At 41.7% G+C, this 18,306-nt stretch overlaps 1 protein-coding gene and 1 long non-coding RNA gene across 5 annotated transcripts in view; both read right to left on the minus strand.

Moving 5' to 3' along the window:
- NRBF2 (nuclear receptor binding factor 2) overlaps positions 1–13,967 on the minus strand; it is a 31,114-nt gene extending 17,147 nt beyond the window's left edge. The window contains exon 1 of one of the 4 annotated variants that reach the window (XM_082407501.1): positions 13,684–13,963. In XM_082407501.1, coding sequence (XP_082263627.1) covers positions 13,684–13,713 — 30 coding nt within the window. In that variant the 5' untranslated portion in view covers positions 13,714–13,963. Of the gene's footprint in view, positions 1–13,683 lie in introns of all 4 variants that reach the window. The other 3 variants (XM_082407502.1, XM_082407504.1, XM_082407503.1) reach the window with 3 other exon arrangements.
- LOC309635824 overlaps positions 1–18,306 on the minus strand; it is a 189,130-nt gene that overhangs the window by 134,962 nt on the left and 35,862 nt on the right. The window lies entirely within an intron of this gene.

Here is an 18,306-nt window from a genome sequence, read left to right on the forward strand (position 1 = left end):
ATTGACATTTATAGGACATTCCATCCAAAAACAGCAGATTACACTTTCTTCTCAAGTGCGCACGAAACATTCTCCAGGATAGATCACATCTTGGGTCACAAATCAAGCCTCAGTAAATTTAAGAAAACTGAAATCATATCAAGCGTCTTTTCTGACCACAACGCTATGAGATTAGAAATGACTTACAGGGAATAAAACGTAAAAAATACAAACACATGGAGGCTAAACAATACGTTACTAAATAACCAAGGGATCACTGAAGAAACCAAAGAGGAAATGAAAAAATAACTAGAGACAAATGACAATGAAAACACGACGATCCAAAACCTATGGGATGCAGCAAAAGCAGTTCTAAGAGAGAAGTTTATAGGTATACAAGACTACCTAAAGAAACAAGAAAAATCTCAAGTAAACAATCTAACCTTACACCTAAAGAAACTAGAGAAAGAAGAACAAACAAAACACAAAGTTAGCAGAAGGAAAGAAATCATAAAGATCAGGGCAGAAATAAATGAAATAAAAACAAAGAAAACAATAGCAAAGACCAATAAAAAAGCTGGTTCTTCGAGAAGATAAACAAAACTGATAAACCATTAGCCAGACTCATCAAGAAAAAGAGGGAGAGGACTCAAATCAATAAAATTAGAAATGAAAAAGAAGTTACAACAGGCACCGCAAAAATACAAAGCGTCCTAAGAGACTACTACAAGCAACTCTATGCCAATAAAATGGACAACCTGGAAGAAATGGACAATTTCTTAGAAAGGTATAACCTTCCAAGACAGAACCAGGAAGAAACACAAAATATGAACAGACCAATCACAAGTAATGAAATTGAAACTGTGCTTAAAAATCTTCCAACAGGGCTTCCTTGGTGGTACAGTGGTTAAGAATCTGCCTGCCAATGCAGGGGACACGGGTTCGAGCCCTGGTCCAGTAAGATCCCACATGCCACGGAGCAACTAAGCCCATGCGCCACAACTACTCAGTCTGAGCTCTAGAGCCTGCAAGCCACAACTACTGAGACCGAGTGCCACAACTACTGAAGCCCGCGTGCCTAGAGCCCGTGCTCCGCAAAGAGAGAAGCCACTGCAATGAGAAGCCTGCGCACCGTAACCAAGAGGAGCCCCCACTCGCCACAACTAGAGAAAGCCCATGCGCATTAAAGAAGACCCAACACAGACAAAAATAAACAAAATTAATTAAAAAAAAAATCTTCCAACAAACAAAAGTCCAGGACCAGATGGCTTCACAGCCATCAAATGGCTTTGAATTCTATCAAACATTTGGAGAAGAGCTAACACCCACCGTTCTCAAACTCTTCCAAAAAACTGCAGAGGAAGAAACACTGCCAAACTCATTCTATGAGGCCACTATCACCCTGATACCAACACCAGACAAAGATACTACAAAAAAAGAAAATTACAGACCAGTATCACTGATGAATATAGATGCAAAAATCCTCAGCAAAATACTAGCAAACAGAATCCAACAACACATTAAAAGGATCATATACCATGATCAAGTGGGATTTTTCCGAGGGTTGCAAGGATTCTTCAATATACGCAAATCAATCAATGTGATACACCATATTAACAAATTGAAGAAGAAAAGCCATATGATCATCTCAATAGATGCCAAAAAAGCTTTTGACAAAATTCAACACCCATTTATGACAAAAACTCTCCAGAAAGTGGGCATAGAGGGAACCTACCTCAATATAATAAAAGCCATATATGACAAACCCACAGCAAACATCATTCTCAATGGTGAAAAACTGAAAGCATTTCCTCTAAGATCAGGAACGAGACAAGGATGTCCACTCTCACCACTATTATTCAACATAGTTTTGGAAGTCCTAGCCACGGCAATCAGAGAAGAAAAAGAAATAAAAAGAACACAAATTGGAAAAGAAGAAGTAAAACTGTGACTGTTTGCAGATGACATGATACTATACATAGAGAATCCTAAAAATGCCACCAGAAAACTACTAGAGCTAATCAATGAATCTGGTAAAGTTGCAGGATACAAAATTAATGCACAAAAATCTCTTGCATTCCTATACACTGTTGATGAAAAATCTGAAAGAGAAATTAAGGAAACACTCCCATTTACCATTGCAACAAAAAGAATAAAATACCTAAAAATAAATCTACCTAGGGAAACAAAAGACCTGTATGCAGAAAACTATAAGACACTGATGAAAGAAATTAAAGATGATACCAACAGATGGAGAAATATACCATGTTCTTGGATTGGAAGAATCAAATTGTGAAAATGACTATACTACCCAAAGCAATCTACAGATTCAATGCAATCCCCATCAAATTACCAATGGCATTTTTTACGGAACTAGAACAAATCATCTTAAAATTTGTATGGAGACACAAAAGACCCCAAAAGCCAAAGCAATCTTGAGGGAAAAAAACGGAGCTGGAGGAATCAGACTCCCTGACTTCAGACTATACTACAAAGCTACAGTAATCAAGACAATATGGTACTGGCACAAAAACAGAAACATAGATCAATGGAACAAGATAGAAAACACAGAGATAAACCCACGCACCTATGGTCAACTAATCTATGACAAAGGAGGCAAAGATATACAATGGAGAAAAGACGGTCTCTTCAATAAATGGTGCTGGGAAGACTGGACAGCTACATTTAAAAGAATGGAATTAGAACACTCCCTGACACCATACACAAAAATAAACTCAAAATGGATTCGAGACCTAAATGTAAGACCGGACACCTTAAAACTCTTAGAGGAAAACAAAAGAAGAACACTCTTTGACATAAATCACAGCAAGATCTTTTTTGATCCACCTCCTAGAGTAATGGAAATAAAAACAAAAATAAACAAATGGGACCTAATGAAACTTCAAAGCTTTTGCACAGCAAAGGAAACCATAAACAAGATGAAAAAACAACCCTCAGAATGGGAGAAAATATTTGCAAACGAACCAATGGACAAAGGATTAATCTCCAAAATATATAAACAGCTCATGCAGCTCAATATTAAAGAAACAACCCAATCCAAAAATGGGCAGAAGACCTAAATAGACATTTCTCAAAAAAAGACCAGATGGCCAAGAAGCACATGAAAAGCTGCTGAACATCACTAATTATTAGAGAAATGCAAATCAAAACTACAATGAGGTATCTACCTTACACCAGTTAGAATGGGCATCATCAGAAAATCTACAAACAACAAATGCTGGAGAGGGTGTGCAGAAAAGGGAACCCTCTTGCACTGTTGGTGGGAATGTAAATTGATACAGCCACTATGGAGAACAGTATGGAGGTTCCTTAAAAAACTAAAATTAGAAGTACTATATGATCCAGCAATCCCACTACTGGGCATATACCCAGAGAAAACCATAATTCAAAAAGACACATGCACCCCAATGTTCACCGCAGCACTACTTACAAGAGCCACGTCATGGAAGCAACCTAAACGCCCATCGACAGACGAATGGATAAAGAAGTTGTGGTACATATATACAATGGAATATTACTCAGCCATAAAAAGGAAGGAAATTGAGTCATTTGTTGAGACATGGATGGATCTAGAGACTGTCATACAGTGTGAAGTTAAGTCAGAAAGAGAAAAACAAATATCGTATACTAACGCATGTAGGTGGAACCCAGAAAAATGGTACAGATGAACTGGTTTGCAGGGCAGAAGTTGAGACACAGATGTAGAGAACATATGGACACCAAGGGGGGAAAACTGCAGTGGGGTGGGGATGGTGGTGTGCTGAATTGGGCGATTGGGATTGACATGTATACACTGATGTGTATAAAACTGATGACTAATAAAAACCTGCAGTATAAAAAAACAAACAAAACAACTAATACAAAACTTTCTTTGGGTTATTTGTATGGAAATATGTTAATATAAATGCTTCAGACATTACATGAAATTTCTAAAAATCTTATATGTTCTGGTATAATGTTATAAGTCATAATTCTAGTTATTACTTTAAAATGTATATCTCAGAAATAACTAAATTTCCTTGTCAATTGCATTATTATGAACTTTCATCAAATCTTTAACAGTGGTCATTTTTAAGTCTTTTGTCATTTACAGACAGTTCTGGGTGTACTCTAATGCTTTTGCAAAAATGTTCCTATAAAAGGGTTTCATCTTCAAGGAATTCATGGAAAAGACTGACAAGTACAGGTTTCTTGTAACTGACTATACTGCTGAACTGAATGAATAAGCATTTTCAGAACTCTAATGGAAAACTGATGAATTCATAAAAGTGCTAACAAAAGATCAATATGAAAAAAAAATTAATTACATGGGACTGAATGAACTGATGAGGATGATTATAATTTTTGTGACTTTCTGTCTGAATAAAAAAAAAAAATCCCACAAGGACTCACAGGCAAAAAATATACAAATCAATTTTCATTGCAAAGTATAGGAGCTGTTACAGTGGAGGATTACTGGACTGAATGTCAATATTATGATATAGTATGAGTGTGTTTCGTGTTTGGTAATTGCAATCACTGTTGCTTTTGTTGTGGTCATCCATTTACAATGCTTGGTGTCAGTTTATTTATCTCTTGTAAAAATAAAATACAGTGTGTGTGTGTGAAAAAAAAAACATTTAATGATCTTAATCTAGGAAATAGATTGATTCATTTCTCACCATGGGAATCCTAAGATATGAGCAATTATCCTGAGTAGTTAAGGTGGGGAAATTACTTCTGTAACGTTTGGCACTTCTGTAAAACATGCATGCACACACACTCACACACTTTTGCAACATGATTTCTCCATTCCAGTGAATAACATAGTGTAAACTTTTCTGAACTTTATTTTTTGTCACTCAAAGGGTGATTCAGTTGTGTCAGAACATTTGTAGACCAATATAGACGTTTATTGTGTTTTCATTTTATTCAGAAATATATCCAGAAGTGGAACTGCAGGATAGTAGTTTTTTTTTTTTTGGCCGCACCATGTGGCATGCAGAACTTCCCGGACCAAGGATCGAACCTGTGCCTCCTGCAGTGGAAGCAGAGTCTTAACCCCTGGACCACCAGGGAAGTCCTGATATTTCTATTTTTAATTTTTCAAGGGCCCTCTATACTGTTTTCCACAGTGCTTGCACCAATATACATTCCCAACAACAGCACACATGGGTTCCCTTTTCTCCACATCCTCGCCAACACCTGTTACTTGTTATTTCCTATCTTTTTGATAACAGCCATTCTAACAGCTGAGAGATGATACCTCATTGTGGTTTTGATTTATTTGCATTTCCCTGATTAGTGATGTTGAGCATCTTTTCAAGTACCTGTTGGCCATTTGTATGTCTTCTTTGGAAAAATGTCTATTCAGATCCTCTGCCTGCTGTTTAATCAGATATTTTGCTTTTTTTTTGCTATTTAGTTGTGTGAGTTCTTTCTGTTGTTTTGGATACTAGTCCCTTATCAGCTACATGCTTTGCAAATATTTTCTCCCATTTGGTAGGCTGCCTTTTCATTTTGTTGATGATTTCCTCTATTGGGCCTAAGCTTTTTAGTTTGATGTAGCCCCAAAGGATTATACTGTCTCAATATCCTTTGTTGCTTCAGTTCTTATTTTCTTTGTTTTTCTATCAGCAATTGTGGTAGCAGCTTGATATGGCTCCCAGTGACCCCTGCCTCCTGGTATTCACAACCTTATGTAATCTCCCCTCCTCAAATGTGGGTTGGAACTAGTGACTTGCATCTAAGAAACAGAATACCGCCAAGGTGATGGGGTGTCACTTCCATGATGAGGTTACAAAAGATTGTCACTTCCACCTTGGTACATTCTCTCTCCCTTGCTTACTTTAATGAAGCCAACAGTCATGCTGTCAGCTGCCCCAAGGAAAGACTCACACAGAAGGGAATGAGGTGGCCTGCCAACAGCCAGCAAGGGACTGAAGTGCTCAATCCAAAACCGCTCAAGGAACGAAACCTTGCCATCACCCCTGTGAATGAGTTTGGAAGCAGCTCCTGCCCCAGTAGAGCCTTCAAATGGAACCACACCCCCAGCTGACCCTCAACTTGACTGTAGCCTTGTGAAAGACCCTGAAGCAAAGAACCCAGCTAAGTCATGCCTTTATTCCTAACACACAGAAACTGTGAGAAAACAAACGTGCACTGTTTTAAGCTGCTAAATTTTGGAATAATTTACCTCAATAGGTAACTAAGATTTTAGTAGTATGCCATCTGTCTTTTATTGTAAGCTGCCTCAAACTTTCCTTGAAAATAGATGTTTAAATATGGAAAGCAGTAAGTAACTGGCCAATCCTTACAGAGCTGTGATAACCTATCACTGAATATTGGCAGTATTAGCTTTTGTGATACCACAATCTCATATTAAAGCAGTTTCTGGCATTTAGGGTTTACAATAAACTGCCTTAATTGTGTTTTGAGAATTCTTTGAAAATTCTCATGGAAATTTGTACCTCTGATCCAGGTAGGATGGAGTAGCTGGCAATGGTTTACCCTCCAACTGTAAACAACTACAAAGCTGGGCGAAATATATAAAAACAACAGTTTACAGACACAGAACAAAAAGTAACAGAAGGCTAAGTTTTAAGAAAAGGGAAATGCACAAAGTGAAACCTGCATTCACCCTGGCTTTCTTTCTGAGTGCATTTTCAAAAATGGAGTGCAAGAAAACAAAGCCCAAGCAGAAGGCAGTATCTCACTGGGCAAAGGAGATGGAGATTGGAACGAAAAAGACTAGATTTTAAGGAGTCCAGGGTTGGAGGGAAGTGCAGCGAAGACACTCTAAAAATATGCATCAAAAATCCTCTCAGGTCCTCACCTAACATATAAGCTGCACATGAACAGGGCGCAATTCCAGGAAGCCTAGCAGAACCTCTTAGCAAAGAATTCAGAAGCCACACAGTGTTGGGGAGACAGGTTGCAGTTTGGGCCTAGAGAGAGTATAACTTTGGTGAATACTTGGGGCTTTGAGTTGAGACCTCAAAGTCTAGCCCTAGGAGTAAGGACTACATTCTAGGCATTATGGGCAAAGCTGAAATAGATCCACCCTGATAAAGCCTAAAATCAAGCCTAGACTGGATCAAGGTGATCTGCTAGTATTTTAATTGCCAGCCAGAACTTAACATTTTTGGAGGAAGATAACAAATTCAGAATCTCTACAACACATCATCCACAATGTGTAATACACAATAAAGTTACTAGGCATGTCAAGCAGGAAAATGTCACTGATAACAAAGAGAAAAAGACAACAGAAACAGACCCAGAGATTATCCATGTATTGGAATAGCAAGGAACTCAAAATAACTATGCTTAAGTTGGTAAAGGGAGAAAGAGACCACAACAGATGAAAAGAAAACTAGAGAATGGGATAAAAGTTCTGTAAGAATAGGGACTTTGTCTTATTCACTGTCAAATCCTTGATGTCCAGAACAGTACCTGATAGACAGTAATTGCTCACAATGTTGGGTGGATCAATGAACAGTTAGTTGGATAGAAGGATGGGAGAGGTTATGCTGAAGGTTGGTAACAAAACCAAAGATTCTTAAATGCCAAGAGAACATTACTGTATTTCACAGTAAATATCAGAATAAAACTCTGCATCAAAGTCTAAGATAAAGGGACTTCCCTGGGGGCGCAGTGGTTAAGAATCCGCCTGCCAATGCAGGGGACACGTGTTCGAGCCCTGGTCCGGGAAGATCCCACATGCCACGGAGCAACTAAGCCCGCGAGCCACAACTACTGAAGCCTGCACACCTAGAGCCCGTGCTCCGCAACGAGAGAAGCCACCACAATGAGAAGCCTGCATACCACAACAAAGAGTAGCCCCCACTCACCGCAAGTAGAGAAAGACCCAACGCAGCCAAAAATAAATAAATAAATAAAATTAAATTTAAAAGTCTAAGATAAACAACTATACATATGTATATACATCTATACAGAGCTACAGAAAACTAGTTATTGGTACATTTACTTCATTCACTATTTCATCCATCCAATCCTGAGGACATTTTAACCAGCAGTTTCCTACTCCCTGAGTAAAAATGAAAGCACAATACTACAAAATGTTCTAAAACCTTTATAAAAAGTACAAAATCTTCAGATTTAGTAATGTCTTACTCCATGTGCCCTGTACAAATTCCTCCCTTGCTGAATTCTCATCAGAAACAGCCAACACTTTCCACATGCCCCACCCCTCTCTGTGAAATGCTCTTCTTCCTAGGCAATCAATAAGATTCCTATGGAAGATGCCATATTTTTATATTACCTTGTCCCCTAGACACCTAAAGAACCGTTCCAACAGATTTTCAAACTCAGGACCAGAGGTCATGTCAAGAAGGCTTTAAGTAGTTATAACTAATGTGATACTCAGGAATTAGCCAGGTGGAAAATGTAGATCTGGAGAGAGAAGGAGTAAAGCAATAAAGTTTGAAGAGGCAGAGTGGGAAAATCTGATTATCTTTGAGTCCCAGGTCCCACAAGTTCTTAGACCCACCTACATTGTAGTCCTGCCCTTCCTGCACCTTTCTTTTGATTCCAATAAATTATCCCTTTTGATTTAAGCTAATCTGAAGTGGGTTTCTATCACCTGCAACCAACAAAAATACTAAGTACAGCTAGATTACCAAGCGACTTCCCTCACCAAGAACTACATGCTGAACTGCCTTAAAACTACAGGTTCAATATTGTCTTCTTTCCCAAAGGAAAAGAGTATTACACTCTATTATTTTCTATTTATTTATTTCTGTGTCCTTGGGGAAAACTGTATGTAAAGATGAAAAAAAAAGGAACACCATACCAAACACAATAAGGTGACAGAGGAAAATCTAATGTACTCTTGAACCTTGTGGCAGTGCTTCAATGGAGAGCAAAGGAGAAAACTCACTCACTCCCCATTTCCGAATCAATTGACTGTGAGTCTCCTAAAGGCAAGTAGTATCTCCTAACTGTAAGTACTGAATCAACTATCTAAGTAACGTAATGCAACTGTATTTAGGATAACTGCTCAAGTATTAGAGAGATCCAAGAAAACCTTTTTGATTTTAAGTCAATTTCCATAAGATTCCACTTTAGCTTTTTTTTTTTTTTTTTAACAACTGCCACCATCTGCTGTGAAGACAAATTACAAGATGCAACCCAGTAATGAGTCCTGAAATCAATCTGTGGGTCACAATCAGCATTTAAAAAGCTCTAATAGTAAATATTAGAGTGCATCATATATAGCACTATACCCCCCCCACACACACAGCATCATATGCTTCAGGCTTTTACTTTTTTGTCTTGTTTTCGGTGAAATTTATGAGTTTCCCTGCATTTTGCACAATTCCAGGAGGCACATCCATAGTGTAGCAAGCTCTGCAGTAACATACACTTAGGTATGTGTGTACTAGTCATTATGTAAAAATTTCTCACTGTGGATCACAGTCAAAACAAATGGGCAAACACTGATATAACGGAAAGATTAGATATTTTATTTAGAATCTTGCTTTCAAATCCAACTATCACCACTCACTCTGCAGTTCTAAGTTTTCATCTGTAAAATGGGGAAATATCTCATACAGCTACAAAGAAAACAAAACAAATAATACATGTAAGTGCCTGATGCCAACTCCAGCACTCTGTAATTACTGGATAAGTCTTAGTGCTCTACGGCCTTACCCCAGAGTGCTTCCATTAAGCCTAGCCTAGCCTAGCCTGTGACAAGATGAAATTTTCCTTGACATTTTTCAGGGCAACAAGATTTCATTTTTATTGCCAATATAACTAACATGGAATAGTTACAAAGACCCCCAATACGTACAAGGCCATTCTTTGGACTATATCTGATTCCTTTTCTTAGATGAGAAGAGTTGAGCACTCTGAATAGCAGCTCAGTTTCTCAACAAACATATATATTCTCAGCACTCTTAAAAGGGTCAAACAAAGAATACAATTATGGTCACACAGTCACATGGACCATGTCCTCAGAGTTTGCAGAGTAGGTAAGCAAAGCATGAGCAACACAGTCATGTGTAAATTAAAGTCTGACATCACTTCCCAAATAGGCTGCAAACAAAACAAAGAACTAGAAATTATCTCACACAAGTTTTGACATTTGCTACTAGCACTTGCATTGCCAAAATTAAATGTATGGAAAGAAAGGCCTAAATATATACTAAGTAATTTTATATGTTAGAATTTTTCCATATTAAAAATTGACAAAAAGAAAAAAACTGATGTAACAAAACTTATTCAGAGTCCAAAGACTAGCTATTCCCCCCCCACCAATGTAAATACGATTTATCCTATTTTTCTTTTGCCCAACTTCAAAAACCAGAATATCTGTACTATATATTATAATGACTATTTCAAACTGGTCTCTTCCATATCTTAAAAAATCACTGTGAGGCAATAAGCCTACAAGCCCTTACTGCAAACCTAACTTAGAGCACAGGTACTAAATACTGACACAGCATCTATAATTCAATATAGATAAGGACCACATTGAAATGAAATTTATAAGTCCATTAATACAGAAGCATTGCTAGAAAGAAGTCATGATATTAAAATAAGGTGTGGGGCTTCCCTGGTGGCGCAGTGGTTAAGAATCCGCCAATGCAGGGGACACGGGTTCGAGCCCTGGTCCGCGAAGATCCCACATGCCACGGAGCAACTAAGCCCGTGCGCCACAACTACTGAGCCTGCGCTCTAGAGCCCACGAGCCCAAGTACTGAAGCCCGTGCTCCGCAACAAGAGAAGCCACCGCAAGGAGAAGCCCGCGCGCCACAACGAAGAGTAGCCCCCACTTGCTGCAACTAGAGAAAGCCCGCGCACAGCAACGAAGACCCAACGCAGCCAAAAATAAATAAATAAATTTTTAATAATAAATAAATAAATAAAATAAGGTGGGGTCCATAATGTACTTGAGTCACTGATCTAATTACTAAATTTGTCTAGGCTTATTTATCTGTAAAACTGGGAAGCAATTCTTACTAAATTCCAAGGATGCTCTGAGGACACATGATTATAAATCTAGGTACTATAATAAGTCCTTATGCAATCAATTTGGACTACACTATGATGTCATTAAAAAAAGCTAGTATATGCTAATGGGATGTTCAAAAGCACTCAAAACCATAGCATTGAGAAGTACTTCTCATGTTGAGTCAACTGTATCCTGGATTGAACATCTGCTGACATAAAAGAATGTGAGAGTCTTCAAAAAATTCAGTCTTCTAACGAAAACACTAATCTGAAAAGATGCATGCAACCCAATGTTCACAGCAGCATTATTTACAATTGCCAAGATATAGAAGCAACCTACGTGTCCATTAACAGATGAGTGGATGAAGACGTGGTGTGTGTGTATGTACATACAGATACATGTGCACACACACGCAGCCCCACACACCGGAATACTACTCAACCGTAAAAAAAGCATGAAATTTTGCCCTTTGCAACAACATGGATGGACTTGGAGGGTACGATACTAAGTGAAATAAGTCAGAGAAAGACAAATACTGTACAACATCACTTATATGTGAAATCAAAAAAATAAAACTAGTGAATATAACAAAAAAGCAGACTCACAGATATAGAGAACTAGTGGTTACCTGTGGGGAGAGGGAAGGGGGAAGACCAAGATAGGAGTAGGGGACTAAGGGAGTACAAACTATGTATGAAATAAATAAGCTACAACGATATATAGGACAACAGAGGAGGGAAAAACCCCAGTCTTCTAAAACTGAGCGAGAACAAATTCAGAGGCCTGTCACTGGTACTCAGCAGCACAGGTAAAACGATTCAAGTAAATGTTAATCTCTGTTCCACTGTTACCTTCCATCAAACAGCTATGCTAGAACTCAGATCTTTCAAATCTCAAATGGTTTAAGAATTCAAGATGCCAAATTTCTGATACATAAATTTTATGGCTGGATTATGGAATTATGCTAGACTCCTTAACAAGACTATGCAAAATTCTCCTCTATAAAAAGATAATACCATTGCCACCATCTAACTAATTTTTCCTAAACTGGTCACTCTGCTGCTCCACCTACAACTGTCACCCAGTTCCAGTCTTTTCATAAGCTACCACACACTAGTGGGGCAGTTGGCTGGGGTTATGCTGCAGCAAGCAGCCAAATAAAGTGAAGTTAACTGGAACTGAACCCAATGGTCATTTTGCAAGGACACTTGAACTTGAACTTGGAAGCATTTTGTAAAGTGCTGGTTATTTCTAATAATATTCCTGTGAAGTTTCAGTATTGAGCCATTCACTATACATCATTGCCAACTATATGTCACCTTAAAAACAAGAAAACTGCAAGGCATTTCCCTGGCTTTAAAAAAAGAAAAAAATAACAAATCTAGTCGAATTCTTTTTAAGTGTAAACAATGGGGGCAGGGCATAACTTAATAAAACTGCAAGGTACTCATAGCGGCTAACCTGGCACCAGTCATCTGGGAACCACAGCTTTAGGTCCTAGAATCTTAAACTTTTTAAGCTCACCAAGTCCAAACCTTACTTCACAAGTGAGATTTTTAAATTAAGAGTTTTGGTCTGATTATTATAATAGCTTAACTCTTACACTTCACTATGTACCAGGTACTGTTCTAGGCCCTTTACACCTATTTACTCTTTCAATCCTCACAACAAACCACAAAGAGTGAGGTCAACTAATTTGCCCAAGTTCACAGTTATTAAGTGACAAAGTCAGAATTCAAATCCAAACAGTTTAGGTCCCGAATCTATACTCTTAAACCACGAGGCTCTACTGATTCTCTACAGAATGGTTTAAATCCAGCCCCACACAAGGGTTCTCAGAGTTCCAACGTGAGAAACTAATAATTTTCCACACATCCTTTTTTTCCAATCCCATCATCGCAGTTGAACTGCAAAAAGTTCCTCTTGTCTGTCTGCAACTTTAAGTAATCTAACTTTTGTATCCAAAACAGACGCCTTCTCTGGGAAACCAAAAGATGCTGTGGCCAGGTGGAACGGAACTCGTGTTTCTCATTGTTGTTTTAATCGCTACACCTGAGGTGCCTAAAAACATAATAAGTGACCAGCAACGCTGTTTCTGAGAAAGGCAAACATCTACCGTATTTTCATGATGCCTAATGGGCTGAAACTGAGCTAAAAACAGGGACGGCCCCGTCTTTTTTTCCCAGCTGTCTCTAATTTATTTGAGAAAGGGAAGTCTCAGTCTATGCATCTGAATACAGGTGAGAAATGGGTGAAGGGAAACGGGGGTCAGATACGTTATGCTCCATCTCTCCACAGTGGGGAGGCTCAGACTTCAGACCCTGTGTTGGAAGTTAGAACCAGTATTACACACCATTTCTGCCCTGGCCGGCTTCAGTGCCTCTCCAGGCTGCAGAGAGGTGGTTACGTGGCGCTTGGAGGCATTTCCTCCGGCCTGGAGAGGTGGCAGCCCCCGCTGGTGGGAGCCCCTCGCCCAGAGCCCTGAGGCAGGTGGCGCCTGGAGGAGGCGGGAAATGGGAGGCGGGAGCTTCCCAGGGATCCCCGAGGGGCCGTCTGCCGTGGCTTGGCCGGAGCCGCTGTAGGGCCGCGCCTTGCCTGCGCCCCCAGCCTTCAGGACCACCCGTGCCAAACCCGCCCCCCGGCCTCGAGGGTCAGCTGCACGCCGAGACCGGGCTTCTGAGGCAAAGGCGCCCGAGGGCGGACGCAACCCTCTGTGGGCCACTCACCAGGTTGAGGGGTCCTTCCATTACTTCCATAGACCCCGGGGTAAGCGGCGGCCTGAGGAAGGGGAGCGACGGAGCCCGGGCACATGGAGGGTAACAGCTGGAGAGCGCGACGCAGCGGCGGCGACTGTGGCCCCACTCCGCGCCCCGGGAGCCAGCGGCGGGCGCAGAGTGAGCAACAACCGCACCACTTCCTCCTCCGGCGCGGCGCCGCGGGCCCGCCCCCCGCGCCGCGGCCACGCACGCGTCACGACGTCACACGCGGCTGGTTCAAGGTGGGAGGGAGGACAGGGAGTGGGTGGGGCTCAGGGAAGGCGGGGCACGGACAAACGTACACTTTCTCGCGGTCCATCTTTCCTCTCGCGAGAAGCATGTCTTCAGCTTCCGCATACGTCACGTGAGGAGGTACAGCCTTGTTGCTGGAATTTAAGTAAAAGTGGCTGACTTCTGCTATTGGTCTCTCCCATTTCCTTCCAGCGTAACTCTTCCCAGATTCACTCTGCTTTGCCACATTCTCCCTTGCTTTCAAGTCCCCACCTTTATTCTTGCACCTGATTTTTTTTTCCAGAAACGAGATTAGAGTAATGCTAAACCATGCACTGGACTAGACCCTGCTGGAGGGAGACAAACAAATGATTCAGGGCTGCGCTCTCAAGTTGCTAACAAACTAATGAAGAAAATAATATGGGTCACAAATAACCATATGTAATCCTTGATTCATTTAACAATTATGTGCTAAACCACTATGGTGGGTTCTTTCTGTCAAGGAATTCACTGGTAAAAAATAATTGTGATTTATGCTGTAAAGGAAACAGCTGTGATAGAGGCACCATGAATTGTGCAACTTGAAGGAAATAAATTCTTTCAAAAGCCTTGTGAGCTTGGGAATTCCCTGGCGGTGCAGTGGTTAGGACTCCATGCTTTCACTGCGGAGGGCCCAGGTTCCATCTCTGGTGGGGGAACTAAGATCCTGCAAGCCGTGGCCGGGAAAAAAAAAAAATGCCCTGTGAGCTTGGAAGAGGACCCCAAGCTTTAGGTGAGCACCCCCAAGCTTTAGGTGAGACCCCAGCCTTGGCCTACACCTTGATTGCAGCCTTGTGAGATCCTGAGCAGAGGACCCATCAAAGCCATTCCCAAATTCCTAACCCATGGAAATTGTGAGGTAATAAATGTGTGTTGCTTTTAGCCACTAAGTTTGTGACAATTTATTATATGGCAAAGAAAACTATTAAGACCCCTTCATGGGGATGAAATCCAGAGGCAGAGCTTTCTTGATAAACTATAACCATGAGCAGTGAATCCATGTCACTGCAGTACTCCTACAGTGGCTGGCTGTGCAGTGGGCAAGTTTAATATTTCTAAGGGGAACTTCAGCAACAGCTGGACAAGGAAGGAGACTATGTGTTTGAGAGCAACTTCATTCAGATCGGCAAACGGCAAGACCTGATAGATGTTTACAACCATGTCCAAATGGTGACATGGACATTGCATCTGCCAGCTGTATTCTCTGCCACTTGCTGTCATGCTGTTGGCCTGACCAGCCACAGGCTATGAAGACTGTGCTGTTCGTGGCCAGATCATCACAGGAAGAGGCTGCAGGCCTGCAAAGACTTCAGAGCTATCCAAGCTGCTTCTCTTGAAGTATGGGGAACAGCAGCTATGCCTGAAGCTTGCCAGTGGCCGTTTTTTTCTACCTGCAGGTTTGTATCTTTTCAGACACATGGAAGACTCCTTAGCCTATTAGAAAAAGCCCATTTATTTCCTGAGACTATCAATAAAGGGTTGTAGAAATCCCCAGGCCATCCGAGCTGGGGACACAGGTGGACATGCCTATTACTGAAGCAGAGATGGGAAAAGCTCAGCAGTACATCTCTGCTGCAACTCAGCAAGATGGGGCCAGTGGGTTTGGGGGAACATTTAAAAGCTGCAAAGCTTTCAGTGCTCTCTGTGGCTCACCTGGAAAGTGAATTTCATGTAAAAGAACCCAATCCTCAATGGGCCACTGAAACAGGAGGGAAGGGGGCAGGGCACAACCTTTAAAAGAATGACATAGCCCGAGGACATGATGTAAACTGATTAGAACCAAATATGTCCAAGATGGCAGACCAGTCGACTTCCACTAGACCTTGAACCTCAGTATATGCTCATTGTAGCACATCAGCAAGCTAAATGACACAGCCACAGGCGCCATGACACTTCCAAGGCCAATCATAAAGGTCAAAAATTGAGTGGTGGCCCAATTCCTGGCAATCCCCACCCCTTCCCCAAAATAGCTGGAATACTCCTCCCACTCATTGGCCTATGAAATTACCCACTCCTAGAAAAAGTGACAACCCCATACCCTGGGGCCACTCTCATCTTCTGAAACGGCCCACAATCTGTCTGTGGAGTGTGTTTCTCTCTAAATAAATCCACTTCTCACGTATCACTTTGTCTCCCTCTGAATTCTTTCTGTTCTGAGACATAAAGAACCTGAGCTTCATTAAGTCCTGAGACCAGGTGTGATTTCAGTCAAAATATGGTGGGTTCAAGTCCCAATCTGGGTTTTGGCTGGGTTCAAGTCCCAGCGTGTGGGTTCAAGTATCAATCTGAGTTGCACAGCTTCACCACCACTTAGGGACTTGCCACATTGGAGAGGTTAGTGTGCTTTTCCAGAGTATACCTCAAGGCCCGATTTCAGACATTCCTTAGATATTAGCTGCTCTAATTGAAACCAAGCAGGACCCTGTAGGGCTCCCAGGTACAAATCCTTTCCGTGTCCCCCATTTCTCTTTTTTTTTTTTTTTTTTGGCCGCGCCATGTGGCATGCAGGATCTTATTTCCCCAGGGATTGAACCCATGCCCCCTGCAGTGGAAGCACTGAGTCCTAACCACTGGACCTCCAGGGAATTCCCCCCCCAACCCCCATTTCTTGTTTGTAGGAAATAGGCGTCATTCAGCCTCCTTGACCTTTCCTGAGTTCCAAAGGGCAGGTTCAAACAGTTGCTAATCAGGGAAGAGAGGGAATACAGAAACAAGGGAGGGGCTGTCAAGAAACAATAGTGCAGCCTTGGGGCAGGGTCCTGGTTCCTCCTCAAGGAATATATAATATCTTTGAGCTCTTCTGCAGAACTAAGGCCCCCACCCAGGTGGAGAATGGCAACTTCAGGCTGAGAGCAAGATTCCTGGAACATCACCCTGTTAACTAACCACCAACCAATCAGAAGAAAGGCACACACTCTGCAGCCCTCACCCCAAATTTTGCCTATAAAAACTTTTCCCCCAAAACTACCAGGGAGTTCAGGGTTTTTGGGTACAAGCCACCCATAATCCTTTTTTAAAAATACATTTATTTATTTATTTTTGGCTGTGTTGGGTCTTCGTTGCTGTGCACAGGCTTTCTCTAGTTGCGGCAAGCAGGGGTTACTCTTTGTTGCAGTGCACGGGCTTCTCATTGCGGTGGCTTCTCTTGTTGTGGAGCACGGGCTCTAGGCACACGGGCTTCAGGAGTTGTGGTGCATGGGCTCAGTAGTTGTGGCTTGCAGGCTCTAGAGCTCAGGCTCAGTAGTTGTGGCACATGGGCTTAGTTGCTCCCGTACCAGGGCTCAAACCTGTGTCCCCTGTGTTGGCAGGCGGATTCTTAACCACTGCACCACCAGGGAAGTCCCCCACCCGTTCTCCTTGCTTGGCCCTGCAATAAACCTTTCTCTACTCCAAACTGCAATGTTTATTTGGCCTCACTGTGCCTCAGGCACACAAACTTTGTTTGGTGGCATAATCTTATACGCATCTACAGCATCAGATTCTCCAATCTCTTCTTGAACACTTACTACCTCAAAGTGATCCGTTGTGATCCATTTTTTTTTAAATTAGAGAGTTCTTTCTTTGTTTGAACTGTAATCTGCCTTCCCATTGAGACAGGAAGGGGGCAGGGCACAACCTTTAAAAGAATGACAGGGCTTCCCTGGTGGCACAGTGGTTGAGAATCTGCCTGCCAATGCAGGGGACACGGGTTCGAGCCCTGGTCTGGGAAGATCCCACATGCCACGGAGCAACTAGGCCCATGAGCCACAACTACTGAGCCTGCGCGCCTGGAGCCTGTGCTCCGCAACAAGAGAGGCCGCGACAGTGAGAGGCCCGCGCACCGCGATGAAGAGCGGCCCCCGCTCGCCACAACTAGAGAAAGCCCTTGCACAGAAACGAAGACCCAACACAGCCATAAATAAATAAATAAATAAATAAATAAATAAATAAAGTTATTTAAAAAAAAAAGAATGACAGCCATTGAGGACATGACATGAACTGGTTAGAACCAACTAGGTCCAAGATTATGGACAAGTGACTTCCAGTAGACCCGTGAGCCTCATTATACATTCATTGTAATACATTAGCTAAATGACACACCCACCAGCACCATGACAGTTCTAAGGCTAACCTAAAAGGTCCAAAAGTGGGGTGTGGCCCAACTCCTGGAAATCCCCACCCCTTCCCTAAAATAGTTGGAATAATCTTCCCACTCATTAGCCTATGAAATTACCCATGCCTATAAAAACTGACAACCCGTACCCTGGGGCCTCTCGTCTTCTGAGATGGCCCACACTCTGTCTATGGAGTGTGTATGTCCCTGAATAAACCTGCTTTCACTTT

The sequence above is a fragment of the Balaenoptera borealis genome (genome assembly GCF_965194805.1).
Source record: "Balaenoptera borealis genome assembly, chromosome: 10".
NCBI lineage: Eukaryota > Metazoa > Chordata > Mammalia > Artiodactyla > Balaenopteridae > Balaenoptera > Balaenoptera borealis.